Here is an 18179-nt window from a genome sequence, read left to right as displayed (position 1 = left end):
AATGAATGCAGAAATATAAAAAAAAATTTTGGAGCTGGAAGTTAAGATTAACAACATGGCCAAAAGCAAGCATGGACTCATCTTTGGTAAGATCTTGCTAAGAGTGAAGGAGTCTGGGATTGATGTTGTCGAGTTAAAAAAAGAAGTTGATTCCTTGAATACAAGTGCCGAGCACTTCAACGGACTTGTAGAAGAACTACGTAGCTAATATGCTACCCTTATTGTCGAAAACAAACACTTGAAAGCTCAGAACCAGTCATTGACTTGGAAGATGGAGGAGCTTGAACAGTACTCTCGCCTTGGCAATGTCGACATCAAGGGCATTCCCTGCTCTCAAGGAGAGGACTGCGTTGCAATTATGAAAACAGTAGGGGACAGAATTGGCTGTCGCATATCACCTAGTGATCTGGACATTGTTCATAGCATTCCCACCAGATCTAACGACAAGAAAAATATTATCGCTTGTTTCTGTTCTAGAACTAAGAAAGCGGGCTTTGTTAGTAAAGTGCGTAAAGCCAAACTTTGTCTTAGCTACATTGGATTCTCCAGCTAAGCGAACAATTCGGGTTTAGAAAAAAACAAGTCGTCTGAAAGTGCACTTCTTGAAATAAAGGAGCACATACTAGACAATATTGAAAGGAAAATAGTTACCCTGGGAATATTTCTAGATTTTAGAAAGGCTTTTGACTGTGTCCAACACGATGTGCTCCTAAAGAAATTGCCATCGTATGGAATACGCGGCAAAGCTTGGTCTTTGATAAAAAGCTACTTAACTTCGAGAGCTCAATTCACATGCATAAATGGCGTAAATTCGGACTTAAAATTTGTAAAATTTGGCGTACCACAGGGATCATTACTAGGACCAACGTTATTTTTATTATACATTAACGATATTGTAAACATGAACAAAAATACGAAGTTAATTTTATACGCAGATGATACGAATGTATTCTTCACAGGTGCTCATGTAAGAGAGGTATTTGATCGAGCTAACGAATGGCTTTCAGGTCTGGATTTGTGGCTTCAATCTAACAGACTTCAATTAAACATCAGCAAAACGAAATACTTACTCTTCCGGCCGCGAGGACACCACCCGACTGTAAACTTGGATTTAAAATTTCAAAACGTTACCATTGAACAATTGAACAGGTTAGATTTTTGGGGGTGACATTTCAAGAAAACCTCTCATGGACGCCTCACGTTGACAAGCTCCGAAGTGAGCTAGGGCGAGCTGTTGGAATCTTAAATAAAGTTAGTTATTATATCCCGTCTGCGGTGAAAAGGCAGATATACTACGCACTATTTCATTCCCGGTTATGTTACTGTTTCTTAGTATGGTCAACAACGACTAAGATTAATCTAGACGGTCTTTTTTGCTTGCAATAGCGAGTGGTGCGTGCAATCGGAAATTTAGAACTTTCTGAAGACACTACACCCTTTTTTAAATCAAATAAAATACTGCCTATTCATAAATTGTATAGATATAAATTGGCCCTGGAAATATTGCATCAGCACCAAACAACACCTATCCAAACCAAATATCAAGTGAAACCTGGTCCGTACTGCCTACTAAAGAATTTAATACCCAGGCCACGTTTTCGTACAAAATTTGGTGATCAAAAACTAAGCTTTATGATGCCAGACCTTCTCAACGAATATCCGGAAATTGCTGAAGCACTCGTTACAGCTACCTCAGTGCACATTTTCAGAAAAATGCTCAAAAATTTTTTCCTTAACACAGACCAAAAATTGTGCCGGACTGATCCCAGTTGGTTTCCGCTTACTCTGTGTCTTGGCTTTTCATTGTGAAAGTCCGATATATTTTCTGTACCCGGACGATTGTTTCGACATACCTGTACAATGTATCTGATTGTATGTGTATTTATGTTATTGATGTAAAAAAAAAAAAAGAAAAGAGAACACTTATTGATGTTTCAGTTCTACCGTGTTCCAAATTGAGCCTATTGTAGTCAATACTTTTTGTAACTAATCTATGTTCTTGTGTGACTGCTGCTGCCAAGGGTGGCGAGGCCCAGTCAGGCACATTCAGTGCCTTTTGTCGCGTCCCCCAAGGCATTTCTGTAAGGAATGTCTTGAATAAATGAATAAAGAAAGAAAGAAAGAAAGTGTCTGGCATGAGGCCCGTTACAATTACAAACGGTGAGATTATGACTCATGCGTTCATTTGCAGAGTTGTTTTCGCCACAAAATGGCTTGCAGTCTTCCCCACAAACTGCAGAAGTGTTTCCTTCACCAGTATCATCATCTCCAAACGTGAAAGATTATTGCTCAGTCCCTCAAAGCTGAGAAAATTGCCGTGGATCACCCACTCACTTTTCGCACAGCTGCCCTGCGGCAATGGCGGTGCAGCTTGGCTGCAGCTGGGAGCGAGAGTATACGCAGGTGCCAGGTCCATTCTTGCCGAGCGGGAACGTCAACGCCAAAATACCCTGTCCAAGAACGCTGCTGACCTTGGCTGAATGCGGCGTGCGCATACAAAGCTTGCCAAAGCCGCAAAAACAACAATGAGCTGTCTCAGAAAGCTCGGACCCCACCAGCTCGGTGAACATCGTGCTGCAACAATTTGCACAATGCGCCGCATTACGTAGATGCAGTTGAGTCTGCCAAATTTGTTTGCGAATTCAGGTCATAGGTTTTCCAGGTTGGTACGCCTCTCTCATATTTTTTCCACAATGCATGAATGAGGTTATACTGTATAGTGTGGTTCCGACGGCAGTTATAAACAGCATATTTGTTTGGATGCCCACTACATTTGATCCAGATCTGATGGCTACAATGTGGCCAATGTGTGTGGTAGAGTCATTTTTCTTTCCCTGTCACACGACCTCTGGCATCACCATTTTGATCAAAGGCTGGCAAGTGGAAGCAGAGTGGCCTTAAAAGAAGTGGCTGGCCTTTTGAGAGCAGCAACTCTGAGTTAATAGGAGGGAGAGTGCTGAATGAGCTGCTGCATTTTGTGGGGAAGGCAGTCCTTCCCTACCGTATGAATACATGCCTCACAGTGACCCATGTCAGTTGCAATCAAAGTATGCGTCATTATCGATCAACATATTGAAAGTCCTTATGTGACATGGCCACAGCAAACAGCCCAATGTACGAGGGGCTAATCAAACGGAGACCACGCATAGTATAAAATATGTACCAAGCTAAAGAACGTTTTACAACTTCAAGTTGATTCCTGCACAGACAACAAACGTGCTGACGCAAGGTACAGATGCAATCATTCGGATGTAATGGTGCCAACAGCCAGCACTGCGTAGAATCCTTGATCCCTACCTGGCAGCTTTGAGGAAGTACTCGAGCGCTCGGGCATAATCCCCCTGTCCCTCCAGTGCGTGGCCCACGTTGTTGTACAGCTTGGCATTCTGGCTGTTGACCTTGAGACCTGCCATGAAGATGCTGTACTCGGACTCCCTGCATCGCCAACAGAGAAGACTTGGCGTCAGTGCTCAAACAGTCTAAAGCCACGTAACTGTAAATGATTCACGTGAGTTGTATTTGCTTATTTATAGTATTACCTCTAATGCGTTTTTATATAGGTTTTAAACGAAGGGTTGGCAAGTACATAACAAGGAAGTTCACGTAAGAAATAAGAAAATACAGTAACCATAATATTAACAAGCACAGGAACCTTTATAAAACGCGAAAATGAAACATACAGAAACCTGCAAATACAAGGACAGAAAAATAGCGAACGCAATTGAGGAAACAATAAACACAGCTAGAATCTGAGGAATGCACAATGATGAGGCTTAGTTATTGCAAAGGATCAGCACAAAAGAAACAAAAGCACAAAATATGACCATGAAAGAGAAACAACATTAGCAGTGTTGTTCAAAGGCAAAGCATTGAATGTTAGCAAGGTTGCAGTTGAGCTCCTCGCATGGTGCTCAAACGGTGGAAGGTGAACACAGCCTGCAAGACTGGCGGCGCACAGCAGGAACCCTGACCGGGCACGTCAAGCTCGTGCAATGGGGAATGCCAGCAGGCAGTGCAGGTGCTAGGGTGGAACAGTCAACGTCTGTCAGTGCCACATGAAACAGCTGTATGGATGGGGCTCGACATTTCGCTCAGGTGCCCCCAGCTGCTCAGCCGGAACGCTAATGCCTGTGCGCACAATGCCAGCATTGCTGCTCTGGCAGAGTCAATTGAGCAGCATGTTACGATGCATCCAATTTGATTTGTCGCTCTTGCTTTGTCGTTTTTTCAGCCAAATGCACTGTGCACTCTGGAGACATTATGACCCAGATATTGACGGTATGCATCGTCAATACCAGAACAGTATGGCGGCGCCAGAGACAACGGTGAAAATGCATCTTGAGGGTTCGTACTGATTGCTATCGAAAAAAAAAAGAAAGCACTATAAAATCACAAAATTGACAGTAAACATGAAAGCTGGTAAAAGGATCACCAAAATGGTATACTTGAAATAACAATAATTTTAGCAATCACTGTTGAGAACCTTCGTGTACAGAATTAAACTAAATGGTACGATTCTGTCCTGGTGCCTAATGAAGATTCAGGTACACCACGAGTTATGGAATGATAATTAAATTGCCACTAATCATTCCCGAGCAGCCTTCCCTCTCAATGCGATGTGCAGAGGGGCAGACATTTGACACCACAAATTGCTTCATAAAAAGTTCAGGCATCTCTTAGATCTACACTGTGCACATTTATTTATGTAGTGTTCAGTTCATGCTTTTTCAATATCCAAGCACAATTTGTTGCTCAACATTTAAACATGTAAAGCAGCTCCTTATATGTGGTTTTTACAAATTATACCAACATGCATTTTCGTTCTTTTATTTGATACTTCTTTGTGGTGAGGTCATGGTCTCCTGGATGTCTCTTTATTTATGAAGCTGTGCTCAGAATTCGCCATTTCATTTACTGATCATAATCATAGCAAAAGACCAAATTGCACCAGAGATGTCTGTACTGGCAACAAGGCCCTGGAAGTAAGCTAGGCTCTCTACATGCAAAATGTTTCTGTTTGCACATCCTGCTCATTTCAAGTGCACTGGTAGGAAACGAAAATTGGCATGTGGTCACTAATGTCCAATGTCACAATACCACCAGAAGATTCAGCATTCAAAGTATTAATGAAACAGACATAAATCCGGGTAAAAGTATCTGCTGTACCCATTGGTCACTCAATGTTTTCAAAGCAACTACTGTATTAGGTGACAAGGAGTAACAATATATTCATGTTTATATGAACAATGAGCACGGCATTCTGCTCATTAAGAGATAAGTAACTGCAAAATTCTTCAATAAAGCTGATAAAGGCATTTATGCATGCAGTGATCCAGGAAGCAGCAGATGAATCACTATTCAATATACTTAAGTTGGAGACTTTGAAGTTGCAAAAGAACACTCTCTCAGGTTTCAACTTCAAAATCCCGCAATTCTTGTGAAGGGCAGCAGGGCAATAAGGTTGTTCTTGGGGCATTCCTTGAACCTCACAGAAGCCATTGATGCCTCATGTAGCAAAATCTGAGGAACTAATATTTTGCAAATCTTTGCAGAACATTAATAGGAGGAAGCTTGCATAAAACTACAATAAATAGAGTTAAACAAAAATAGACCTCACATTCGAAATAAGCACATGATATTACATATATGTATGAGTTTACAGCACTATAACTTGAATAAATGTTTGCAAAAAATGATGGCAAGAACTTGGTAAAACCGTATACGGTTCCAGATGCATGAGGCTTGATATCCAAAGTGATATATTTACCCAATCAAAGTAATACCTAATTTTACCTTTTCTTTAGATCTTCCATGTTTGTGTTTAGGCAAGGAAAAGTGGACCACTGAACACTGAAAAGTGAACATTTGTGGAGTGGGATAGCGGTGGGTAACACTGAGCAGTTGCGGATTCCACTGACAAGTCTCACCATTCAAAGTTGCGCACAAATGTCTTCAAGGAGTGCGTCACGAGCAGGAGGAGGAGCCCGAACCACAAGAAGTTCTTGGTCAGCCGACTGCACAGTGGAAGAGGCAAAAGGGGGCAACTACTGAGCAGTGTACCAAATGGAGGCCGTCTCTTTCCCATCTTACGTGAAAGCATCTGAATCAGCAAAGTGTTATATTTTTATTTTTATTTAGAATACTGTGAGCTCCTGTGGGCTGTAGGAAAATTCTATGCCATACTTTGTACAAAGCAGCTACAAACGTTGCTGAAAAGTGTCAGCTGAATGACATTCCACAAACACATCAAAATCAAGCTCTTTCCATAAAGAAAAAAAAAACCAATAAAGTTGGCTGCACTAACCCTTGTAGTATAGGATAAAATGGTATAAGGATCATTAGTACACAATGACAGTCTTCCTGGAGGGCGGTAATAAAAACTAGAATCTAACTTTAGTGTTTTCTTACACAGTTGGTACAGGAATGTCAGGCGTGCAACATGCTAAACGATTTCATCTCATCTAAATATTTTCGAGCACGCCAGTACACTTTCTTATGCAGATTATTACTGGTTAATAGCGGTGTTTGAAAAGTGAAATTTCTGAATAACACTGAATACTAACATTTGAGAAAAGCGATTACCGAATATTGAATCAAATATACGATAATTTCTCATTATTAAAACAATATGAAATATGAAGTTTCTCGACATCCAGGCAACTGAGGAGCTTGTAATGACAAAGAAGCAGGATTTGTACCGAACATATCTGACTCAAAATTCAAGGACTTCAAGAACGCTAGGCACGCAGATCGCTCTCAAGATACGGCTGTGCGACCGCGCGCAGCCGTCACATGCGCAGCCGTAACCGGAGTAGAACGCCCCCCCCCTCCTTCCCCTCCCCCCCGGTGCCCTTGTGCTCGACAGAACACTGCACGCTTCCTCCTTGCTTTCGTCTTTTTTGCGTGGGCAGGAATGAGCAGTGATCGTTGGCTCCCCTCGCACATAGGGCGCATGGCCACGGTGTTATCGCCCTGGGGCTTTAGACGGAGGCTTACAGCGACGACGAAAATGCGCTTGCAGTGTCTATGTAATAGCTATCGCAATAAAAGAATTTGTCAGGTCTGGTGTGAACTCGGGACGACTAGTTGATCAGGATGGTGAGTTTACCAAAAGAGCAATGTTATTCAGCTTCGCAGTTTAACTGTTTCCTTACTGGGCCCAAGGAAATCGAGAAATTTGACTGACAGTTTTTCGACGAGTTGTTAATCATTGCCATTGGAATTCTGTCATGAGCAGTGCCATGCACCTTAGAAAATGATTGCACTTAATTTGACAACATTAAGCGCATTGAGTAGTCTGAAAAGAAAGCTTCGACAGGAGGTACTGTTGAAACCAGCCTCGAGTGCTTTAAACCAAGATAAATTCACGCTTTGGTTGGTGCGGCAATAAAATTTAAAAATTACATTGGCATTAAAGACACAGAAGCTCATGACAGGTTGTCTGATTTACCGATCCGACGTCTGCCCTGTATCAACTACATCTCAAACATCATACGCACGTACATGCTCAGGAGTGCATTTTGCACAATTGATTTCCAGCGAACGTTCTGACACGGACAGGAAGAGACGACGACACATGTTGGACTAGCAACTGAATCGTGCATCGTCACCTCTTCCTGTCCGTGTCAGAACGTTCTGCTGGAAATCAATTGTGCTATGTGCAACCAACGAGCTCAGGCAAACATTATTCTGAAGTGCATTTTGTTTTGATGACTGTGTTTGACTAACGTTGAGGGCAACTTAAATTTTTTTCTTGGCACGAGTTTTTATGCCTCAGGATTTCAATAATACATGTACAACTCACCATGAGCAAGCAATCTTTCCTGCCGTGTCGAGTTTGCACTCACACAAGAGTGCACAATCACTGACCTTCAGCAGAAGCTTTACTAGCCCTTACATTCTGAACACCGCCTACGCAAATGTCCACATTCCCATTATTGTACAATACTTCACAACACTGCACATTACTGTACAATGCTCTACAAGTGCTGTGCAAAGCATGTGAAGGCTTCAGTGCCAGATCGAGGGACATGACTAGACCCACTTCTTTGCACAGAAAAGCTGATCGCACAAGATAATCAAATAAGAGGACGCTTGTGCACACTCCCCAAGCTGACAATGATTACTTCAAGAGCAAAAGAATGCAGCGAAAAAGGAACTCATGGCTTGCTGCCATGAGTGAATACGAATGCTCCCTGCACTGTAGGCGCATTGTCACATTACTGAAGCTACGATTCCTCTCCCGCCCCAACACAGCATAGGCATCACATCAATAATACTCATGCCACCAAATCTCAATCACAATTTTTGCATGGTGTAACTTACAGAAGTTGGGAAGTAAGAGAAAGGCACGTATTTTGTACATTTTACACTTTTGACTCATGATTATTACTTTCATTCATGCTTCTTGACAAGTTTCTTTGAAGTTTCACGTAAGAATTCTCAAAATCTCTCTGAAAAATTATTTCTGCTTTACTTCGATTCAAATCACCTATGATATGGAAACAATTTAATGCATCATTGTAGACATTGTGAATGATAAGCCTTCCAATAATGTTAAAACATAAAAACAGAGAAAACGAGCCCATTTCTTTTCTCTGATCCAGACCGCTCTCTTTCTGTCTCTTAACGTTATGCCTAGCAATCTTCGTTCCATCGCTCTTATTTGCGTGGTGCTTAAATTTTTTTCAAGCTTCTTTGTCAGTCTTGCGAAGACCCGCCACGCTTCGTTCAGCCCACAGGACCGGAAGAAATCACACGCATCGTTCGCCGTGAGCTTGAGGCCATGGCTCCGGCTCCAGTCCGTTCTGACTGTCGGGAAAGCGTGCCCGCTATCTCCCTTATACAAGCGGTCGTTCGGGAGGAAATAGAAAGTTTGGGCACTCCATCTCTCTGCTCGGTCCGCCATACAAACACCTACCAGGTTTCTCCGGCCGCTCGCTCCCAGACGCAAAGCTTTCCGCCCCCTCGTTGCAACCCAGCTGACGGGCGCACAGCGGATGATAAACCTATCTGTTTTAATTGTTCCAGTATTGGACACATCGCCCGTCATTGCCGCAACCATTGGTCGTCGCCTCCTCAGTGCTCATCTCCGAGTCACTACCGCCAAGTACCAGACAATCGTACTTTCTCGCCCTATACGCCGACTAGGAACATCAACGCCGACAGTGCTCCACCAAGATCCAGCCGCTCCCCGTCTCTGCAAGGTCGTAGGTCCCGTTCACCTCTCGTTCACCACTCTTCGTCCCATTCTGCAACCGGTCGCTTCGCTTCAGGAAACTAGGCGGTGCAGCTCCCGGAGGTGAAGCTGCAATTCCGACCCTGCCCACAAATCCTCTGTTGACCCTGCCTACATGTGAAAACCTACTGGACATTGAAGTTGATGGCGTTCCTGTTAGATCTCTTGTTGACACAGGAGCGCAGCTTTCAGTTATGAGCGCTGCTCTTCGCCGAAGGCTCAAAAAGGTTCTGACACCCGCCGTACCGTGCACTGTGCGAGTCGCCGATGGGACTACTTCACCTGTCCTTGGAATGTGCACAGCACGTGTGACCATTGGGGGCCATTATGCCGTTGTTCTATTTATCGTCCTTGAACACTGTCCACACGACCTAATTCTCGGCCTCGACTTCCTTTCGAAACACTCTGCCCAAATTGACTGCTCCGCAGTTGTTGTACAGTTGGATCTGCCACTTCCTGCCGAAGCAACAACTTGGGCTTCACACCGCTTATGTTCTGCTAAGTTTGCAAGGCTGTCTCCACAAGCGGCTACAATGTCCTCCTGACGCCCTGTCCTCCCGTACCTGATGGCGAGTACGTCGTGTCGCCGCTTACTGACGTGGTTTTTTTGCGCAATAGTGCCCTGCCGAGCACCTTAATCCGGATCCGCGAAAACTGCGCTCGCGTGCCCATCCTCAATTTTGGATTTTCGTCGCATGTGCTGCCACACGGTATCGCCATAGCGCATATCACTCCTTTGGAAGAATTTGAGATTTCTTCTTTGACCTCTAAATCCTTCGTCAGTACCAACGGACCTTGTCACCCACTCCTCCGTACTCGACGCCTGCGGACGATGTTTCTAAGATGATCGCCCCTGACCTTCCTTCTGAGCAAACAACAGCTCTTCGTCACCTCCTGTCATCTTTTCAGGACATCTTTGATTTGGACGACCGGCCACTTGGCCAGACATCTGTTGTCACGCATCGCATCAACACCGGCGGCGCCAGCCCCATTCATAGGCGGCCATATCGTGCCTCCGCAACAGAAAGGGCCAACATACAGAAAGAAGTAGACAGGATGACGGACAAGGACATCATTGAACCTTCCAGTAGCCCGTGGGCATCACCGGTTGTCTTAGTAAAGAAAAAAGACAACTCGTGGTGCTTCTGCGTTGACTACAGTCACCTCAACAGGATAACAAAGAAGGATGTTTATCCCCTGCCGCGCATTGATGATACTCTTGACTGCCTCCAAGGATCCCAATACTTTTCATCAATTGACCTCCGCTCCGGCTATTGGCAGATTAGCGTCGCTGAGATGGACCGCGAGAAAACAGCCTTCGTCACACCGGACGGTCTGTACCAATTTAATGTCATGCCCTTTGGTTTATGCAATGCGCCAGCTACATTCGAGTGCATGATGGACTCTCTCTTGCGCGGCTTGAAGTGGTCTACATGCCTCTGTTACCTCGACGATGTGATTGTGTTTTCGCCGAACTTTGAGAGCCACCTGCGGCGCCTCACAGCCATACTCTCCGCGTTTCGCAGGGCTGGCCTTCAGCTAAACTCCTCCTAGTGCCATTTCGGTCGCCGTGAAATTAACATGCTCGGCCATTTTGTAAATGCCACCGGAATCCAACCTGATCCACAGAAAGTTCACGCCGTGCGAAATTTTCCTGTACCTTGTTCAACAAACGATGTCCGTAGTTTTCTGGGCTTATGGTGTTATTTCCGGCGATTTGTGAAACATTTTGCGGACATCGCTCACCCTCTCACTGACCTTCTTAAGAAAGACGTCTCTTTCTCTTGGGGACCTCTGCAGTAGAAAGCCTTTTCTACCCTGATTGAGCGGCTTACAACTTCCCCAATTCTGTCACACTTTGATCCTTCTGCGCCCACTGAAGTACGAACTGACGTGAGTGGTCATGGCACTCACGTCACGGCGCTGTCCTCGCTCAGCGTCAACAGGGCCAAGACCGTGTCATCGCTTACGCTAGCCGCCTTCTTTCTACGCCCGAGCGAAATTACTCCACTACCGAGAGAGAATGTCTCGCGCTTGTATGGGTGGTCGCGAAATTCCGGCCGTACCTTTTCGGTCGGAGCTTCTGCGTCGCAACCGATCATCATGCCCTCTGCTGGCTCTCCTCTTTGAAGGACCCAACTGGACGACTTGCACGTTGGGCATTGCGTCTACAGGAATATACATTTTCTATTATGTATAAGTCAGGGCGCCTGCATAAAGACGCTGACTGCCTGTCCCGCAATCCCGTGGATCAACCGGACGATACCGATGCAGACTCGGACATCAGTGTTCTGTCCCTCTCCGGCTTCCTCCATATTGGCGACGAGCAGCGCAAGGATCCTGTTCTTCGAACACTTATGGAACGCCTAAGCTCCTCGCCCAATGACCCGTCCCTTCGGATGTTTACCTTGCGCGATAGAACTTTATACCGTCGCAGCGTTCGTCCTGACGGCCCGGAGCTCCTCCTAGTCGTCCCCAAGCACCTTCGACTAGTCGTGCTCCAGCAACTTCACGACGCTCCTACTGCTGGACATCTGGGCATCACTCGTACATACGACCGCCTGCGGCGCCGCTTCTTCTGGCCCGGCATTTATCGTTCTGTACGCCGTTATGTCACTTCTTGCGACCTGTGTCAGTGCCGGAAGATGCCTGCTATGCCTCCTGCTGGTTTGCTTCAACCAATCGATACCCCCACAGAGCCCTTCTTTCGTGTGGACCTAGACCTCCTGGGCCCCTTTCCAATTTATATCAAAGGTAACAAATGGATTGCTGTAGCAACCGATTATGCCATGAGATATGCCATCGCGCGAGCACTACCAACCAGCTGCGCTACAGATGTCGCAGACTTCTTACTATACGACATCATCCTGCACCATGGCACCCCTCGCCAGTTGCTGATGGATCGCGGCCGCTACTTTCTATTGAAGGTCGTCGATGACCTGCTCCGCTCCTGCGCAACAGAACACCAGATTGCTACCGCGTACTACCCTCAAACGAACGGCCTCACCGAGCGACTCAACCGCACGATACCTGAAAAGCTGGCCATGTACGTTTGCGACGATCACCGTGACTGGGACGTCGCTTTACCATACATCACTTTCGCATACAACTCGTCCCGTCACGACACTGCCGGATTTTCACCATTTTACCTTTTGTATTGCCGCGGCCCCACCTTGCCCTTTGACACGTTGCTACCTTCCGCAGTACAATCACCCGGCACTGTTACACTCGCGATGCTATTGACTTAGCCGCCCAGGCGCGAGATGTCGCCCGTCATCGCCTCACAGTCTCGCAAGCTTCTCAAAAGCGACGCTACGACCTTCGGCACCGAGACTACCATTTTTCACCTGGTTCCCTTGTCTTTCTCTGGACGCCTTCACGTCGCGTCGGCTTGTCGAAAAAACTACTTTCCCGGTATTCTGGTCCGTACCAGATCTTACGCCAACTGTCCGATGTGACATACAAGATTGCCCCAGTCGCTCAGCCTTCAGTGCATCGCAACGTCACCAGCGATGTTGTTCACATCGCCAGGCTTAAGCCCTATGTCCCCCCATTAAGTGAGGCTCTATAATTTGCACCGGGATGGAGCTACTCCACCGGGAGGGTGATGTTACGGTGAAGGGATGAAGAAGTTGGATTGGACTAGACAAAGACGAAGTCTGGCAGTTGCCTGAACGCCATATACGCCAGTTGTAAATATACATTATTTTACACTCATGGGCTTGCTTTCTTCCTGCAACAATATTACATGTCATCCATGGTGTGTGCTTGTTAACTTTCTTTCACTTGTTTGGCACAAAGTTATCAATGGCAAATGCACTTAAAATGGTCCCACAGGACGCAAATGTCTGTGTCATCGAATTTAGTCAGACAGCTTTTCATACATTCCACTATGCAGGCATCATTGGAACATGAGTAATCTTTAACAGATTTAATCGAGGAATCGTAACATTTCTTAAGCGATAAAAGGGGAAATGACACACCCACTAGATAATGATCAGAGAGCCCCTGCTCAACATGCACAAAATATTCAGTGATATCCCGATTTATGAATACCAAGTCTAAAACAGAACTGCTTGAACCACGTACATGTGTTGGCTTATCCACCACTTGTACCAAATCATGCACTAATATTACATCAAACATGACATCGATACTTTGGTCATGATGCGAACATGTTTGCATTAGCTCCCACTTGATGCCAGCTAGATTAAAATCCCCAATTAGTAGAATTCGGCTCTTTTGGAATGGTGACATGTGTATCTGGAGCTTGCTTAAGTAGTTCGGTGGAGATTCAGGAGGCCTGTAGATTGCATAAAGAACAAAGCTATAACCCCAGCATGTCAGCTTTAGGCACAAGCACTCAAGGTCAGCAACATCGTCCAGAATGAAAGCATCTATTTGATTTTCAATAAGCACAGCCACTCCACCTCCCTTAGAAGACCTGTGCTTTCGAAATACTTGATATGAAGGAGGGAAACATTTTGACATTCATTTCACTGTGAAGCCACGTTTTCATTACTACAGTAATGTGAGGGTAGTGCTGGAATGAACCTATTTCAAGGAAGTCTGTTTTACTAATGACACTGCGAGCTTTTATGCTTGGCAAACGCACATGTTTCTTTTGAATTTGAGAATAATGTCATGCCTGGGATTCCTCGCATTCCCCTGTGTGAAGTGTGATTAGTCATAAGCTGGACGCACCTGTATTGCAATTCATCCCAAACGAAAATATCTCTTTTGATCCTCAGCCTATTATGCACAAGAAAAACCTTCCTTTTAGCATCTCTTTCCGCCTTCGCACTTTCCCATAGCAGCTTGCGTTTTGCAAGAGTTGAACGGGAATAGTCATTTTAAATGATATTAAAGTGTGTTGCTTACATCTAGAAACACTTCTGATTCGAATAGTGCTGCAAGCTTGAATATAACGAGGAAAATGTTACAGCAAAATGAAAGTGAAGATGGATGGTTGTGTGTTTTTGCTCGGTGTCAGTATGTCATTGTATGTGGTGGGTTTACTTATTCCATGCTTTTGTTTTTCACAATGATTTTCATCAGGCATTATTTTCAAGTTACTGGATAGGTGCTCTTCAGGATTGCTCGACATGAAATAGTCGATGTTATCATTTTTGATGTTCCCGTAATGAGCTTTAGCATGGGGTCCACATTCTGCAAGCTCGACAAAACTTACTAAACAACTGAAAATTCTTAATCTATTTTGCAAGCTGTGTGCTTTTAATGATTTTGAAGGTTCAGGAAATGCCATGAAAGTAAGCTTTCAGAGAACAGAATTAATCGGTGCCTGAGAGGGTTAAAAGCCAAGGGCAATAAAATTTTGGTCCAGACAAAAAGCTTAGTTTCAGATAGCGTAAATATACAGGGTGTTCACATAACTTGACCCAAACCTTAAAAATATGCAAATGTCACGTAGCTGGATGGAACCAAGGCAATGTTGTTTGAGGCTGCTTGGAAATACTCCGATTATTTTTTGCATTATGCCTAATTAGATACTTAGTCTTAATTATTAATAAACTTCTCAATTATTATAATTAGATGAAAAATGTAAATGAGAAAATGGTACAGCAACATGAAAAACTCCCGATGCAGCTTTCTGTTGCTCAAAACACGCAAAACTGCCATGCGACTGGCCGCCCGAGGCACTTTGCATTTATTTGCGGCTTTCTTTCGCACATGAAAAAATACTTTAATGTAGCACGTATTGAGCAACAGAAAGCTGTATCGGGAGTTTTTCATCTTGCTCTACGATTTTCTCATTGACACTATTAATCTAATTATGATAATTGAGACGTTGTTTAATTAGTTAATTAAGACTATCTAATTAGGCAGAATGCAAAAAATAATCTAGATATCTCTGTGTGACGGTAAACAACATTACCTTGGTTCTGTCCAGCTGCGCAGCATTCGCCTAGTTTTGAAGTTTGGCTGAAGTTAGCTGACACGTACATCCTGTAGAGAGATCGCATGCAATTATTTTTTATTTAGTACATATTGTGGACTGTTACAATTAGCTAGTGGGGGCAGCAAACTTCAAGCCACTCCTCATTTCCTGTGAGGAATTGCTTCCGCTTTGTGAAGCTAACAGTACGTCCCATCAGTGAGACCAGCAGCGACACCATGCTATGAGACATCTGACGAAGAATACGTGGCTTGTAGATGTCGCTTGGCCACCGACCTCGACACTGGGACCAAGGAACTCCAGAAAAAAAGCTTTTCACGCCACTTCCTTACGGCCACTGCTAGCCACTGAAGCCAAGCATGGTCAGATGAACCAGCTAATTGCTGGGCCATTCCATAAGCCAAAACGCATCAATTGAGGCAAGCGTAAAGCCTCCTCTCAACCAGTGTCTCCTCCTCACTCTGGGGCAGTGAAGCACCTGAGAGAGTCTACTTCTCCAATCGTGTTCATGGAACACGGGTGCCGGAGTGATGGTGCACACCCTTGCTGTCGAGGCGGAGCTCTCGGTGACTTCGGACACTACAACTGGAGGAAGGTACGAGCTTAGGTTTTCCTGGCCTAGGGATCTAGGGAGGACGGGGGACTGAAGCAGACTTTTTTGGCTCCTCTGGGGTGTTCTCCGAGATCAACGTAGTAGCGTTGACACGTATCTTCTACATGCTATGATGTACTGGTCTCCGTGCTCCTGCCAGTATGAGTATGACTTTTCTCTGTGAATAAATTGGCCTCTCCTATGTAATTAAGCCACCTGTTCCATTTCTCTATCCTCTAGCATTCATCAAGAAAGAAGCAACCCTCGTCGTGAAAGTTCGGACGAAGGCGTGGGCCCTTATACCTTGTGTGTGATGCCCCAGTAGCGCAGGCCAGCGACCCGTTTTGAGACGCACCGGCTGCGTAGGCTGGAGAGCGACCCTCAGGGTGATGTCAGATTCCGAGACCCCGACATCCAAATTCTACCGGACCAATAAAGGCCCAAGCAGTAGAGATGGTAGAGATTTTAATAATTAAGAAAACAAAAATAAAGCAATATCCACAATAATACAAAAGTAAAACACAACTTCAGTTCACTCAAGTTCATGCAACAATTCACTCAAGCGGCATAAAAAAACGGGAACTTTTTGGCAATGCATTTCGCTCGGCGATTATCTCAGAGCAATACTTGTATAGATTGGCGTGCGTGAGAATGTTGGAAATACAATTGGATATACTACAAGAAGCTCACAAACACAGACACTTCTGGCCATACCAAAACTGAAGCAAAGGCTGCAATTAGCCCTCGCCAGAAACGATGCGCTGCCCAGAATGCTGAGAATCAGTGCGGCTTCTCAGCATGACCTCTGAGATTAAACAGTGCCCACGGCATGCTAAAAAATTTGATGGTGACATGTTGGGATTTGCGTCGTGCCAGCTAATGATCACATTCACGTCTCCTCCCCTTAGATGCTGTCTAAAGGCTGCTAATGAGAAAATTAGACAATTACTAATCCTGCACCATTGCCAAGACTGCTGCAGTGTTACTCATTGATAAACAATTTAGCCGGAGTAAAATTTCGTAGCAGTTGTCCTTGAGCTTTGGATTCCCCGTTATTGTTAGCTTTAGAAGTTCTATAGAGTCCATTTAGGAAAACTTTGAATGAAGCTGCATGTCAGCAATGCACATTTAGTGTGCGCAGCAGCCAAGCGTGTACCTGTCGGCGTAGTTCTTGATCAGCGTGTGCCAGCCATGTGCGACGAGGAGGCAGAAGCCCATGCTGGGCATGTACAGGACCCGCTCAGCCACCACGAAGCCCACAGGAAAGAACAGGTTGGACGCCGGCAGGAAGGGAAACACCAGCAGGGAGAGGCTCTGCAGCACAAGACACCTCTCTTAGTCATCCTACGAAATTATTTTATCTACAGCTGTACATCCTGGTAGTCACATAATTAAACTGTTTCTGTTATTAGGCTGCACATTATAAAACATGGTTTATTAACCCTTTCGCTGTCACTGACGTACCGGTACGTCATCGCGCTTCCCCCCCACGGTGTCACTGACGTACCGGTACGTTCTCTATGGTGCGTTCAAAATTTCGCGCCTGAGCGCAAAAACAGGCGCTCGTGCATTGGCCACGCCATCTGTTGACTCTTTCTACAAGTTCGTATATTCGCTCCGACTTGTGTTAACCCATGTATTGAAGAGTACGGTGCGCCTGCCACTCCCCACTTTCTCTTTGCTGAGTGGCGCGGTGGCTCCGCGTTCGCTGGATTATGCGTCGCGCGCGTGTGGTTATGGGTTCAAGGGTTGTTCTGTAATCTCCGCTCGTTTGAAGGTTTTTATTTTTCTTCTGTTGGTGTGCCTGCTACGGCGCGTCAAGTTCAGGCGCTCGTGCCGTTGCCTCTCCAAAAAGGGTGATTCGATTGCTGCTTTCGCTCTCTCGCCGCTCCCTCGCTTCCGACTTGCAGCAGTAAACGTAAAGCCCTTCAAACTTTATTTAGCCTTTTTTCATCTCCCTCTGTCTTCTTGATCACGCAACGTCCCATTTCTCTCCGTTGCGCGGGCGACTGAAAGCGCATCCTCCCTGCGCGCGGTTACTTTCGAATGGCTCGGCGCGCGGGACCTTCGTCTGCTCATGGGAGCGGTGGCTGAATTCCGATTCAGAATACGAGCCGAGCTCGGATTCGGACTCGGACAAGTCGCTTGAGACAAAGAGGGTTCCGCATCGTCAGATTCGGATGTTGAACAGATATTATAGTCAGGCTGATGATGATGATGATGTTTACTAACAACAGCTGCAGAACACTGAAATGTGCATATTGCATTGACTATGTTATTTGTATACCAATTATAATCAAAAATAAATTGCTATGTTCATTCCCTGTTATGCTCGTTCCCTGAAACCAAGCCGACACTGGGGGTGCGTCACGGCCAGAAACGTCCGACAGCGAAAGGGTTAAAAATCCCTATGGTAGCATTAGAAATAACTA

The 18179-nt window shown here is 45.2% G+C and overlaps 1 protein-coding gene across 3 annotated transcripts in view; it reads right to left on the bottom strand.

Annotated features, from left to right (window-relative positions):
- Positions 1 to 18179, bottom strand: part of Tmtc3 (Transmembrane O-mannosyltransferase targeting cadherins 3) — a 789094-nt gene that overhangs the window by 84747 nt on the left and 686168 nt on the right. For all 3 annotated transcript variants that reach the window (XM_050185292.3, XM_050185293.3, XM_055074786.2), the window contains 3 exons: positions 16904 to 17061; positions 5928 to 6014; positions 3298 to 3435 (listed from right to left, as the gene is read on the bottom strand). In XM_050185292.3, coding sequence (XP_050041249.2) covers positions 3298 to 3435; positions 5928 to 6014; positions 16904 to 17061 — 383 coding nt within the window. The remainder of the gene's footprint in view (positions 1 to 3297; positions 3436 to 5927; positions 6015 to 16903; positions 17062 to 18179) is intronic.

Source organism: Dermacentor andersoni, chromosome 4 (assembly GCF_023375885.2).
Source record: "Dermacentor andersoni chromosome 4, qqDerAnde1_hic_scaffold, whole genome shotgun sequence".
NCBI classification, from domain to species: Eukaryota; Metazoa; Arthropoda; class Arachnida; order Ixodida; family Ixodidae; genus Dermacentor; species Dermacentor andersoni.
The sequence above is the reverse complement of the archived record's forward strand: the minus strand, read 5'-3'. Positions and strand labels throughout refer to the sequence as shown.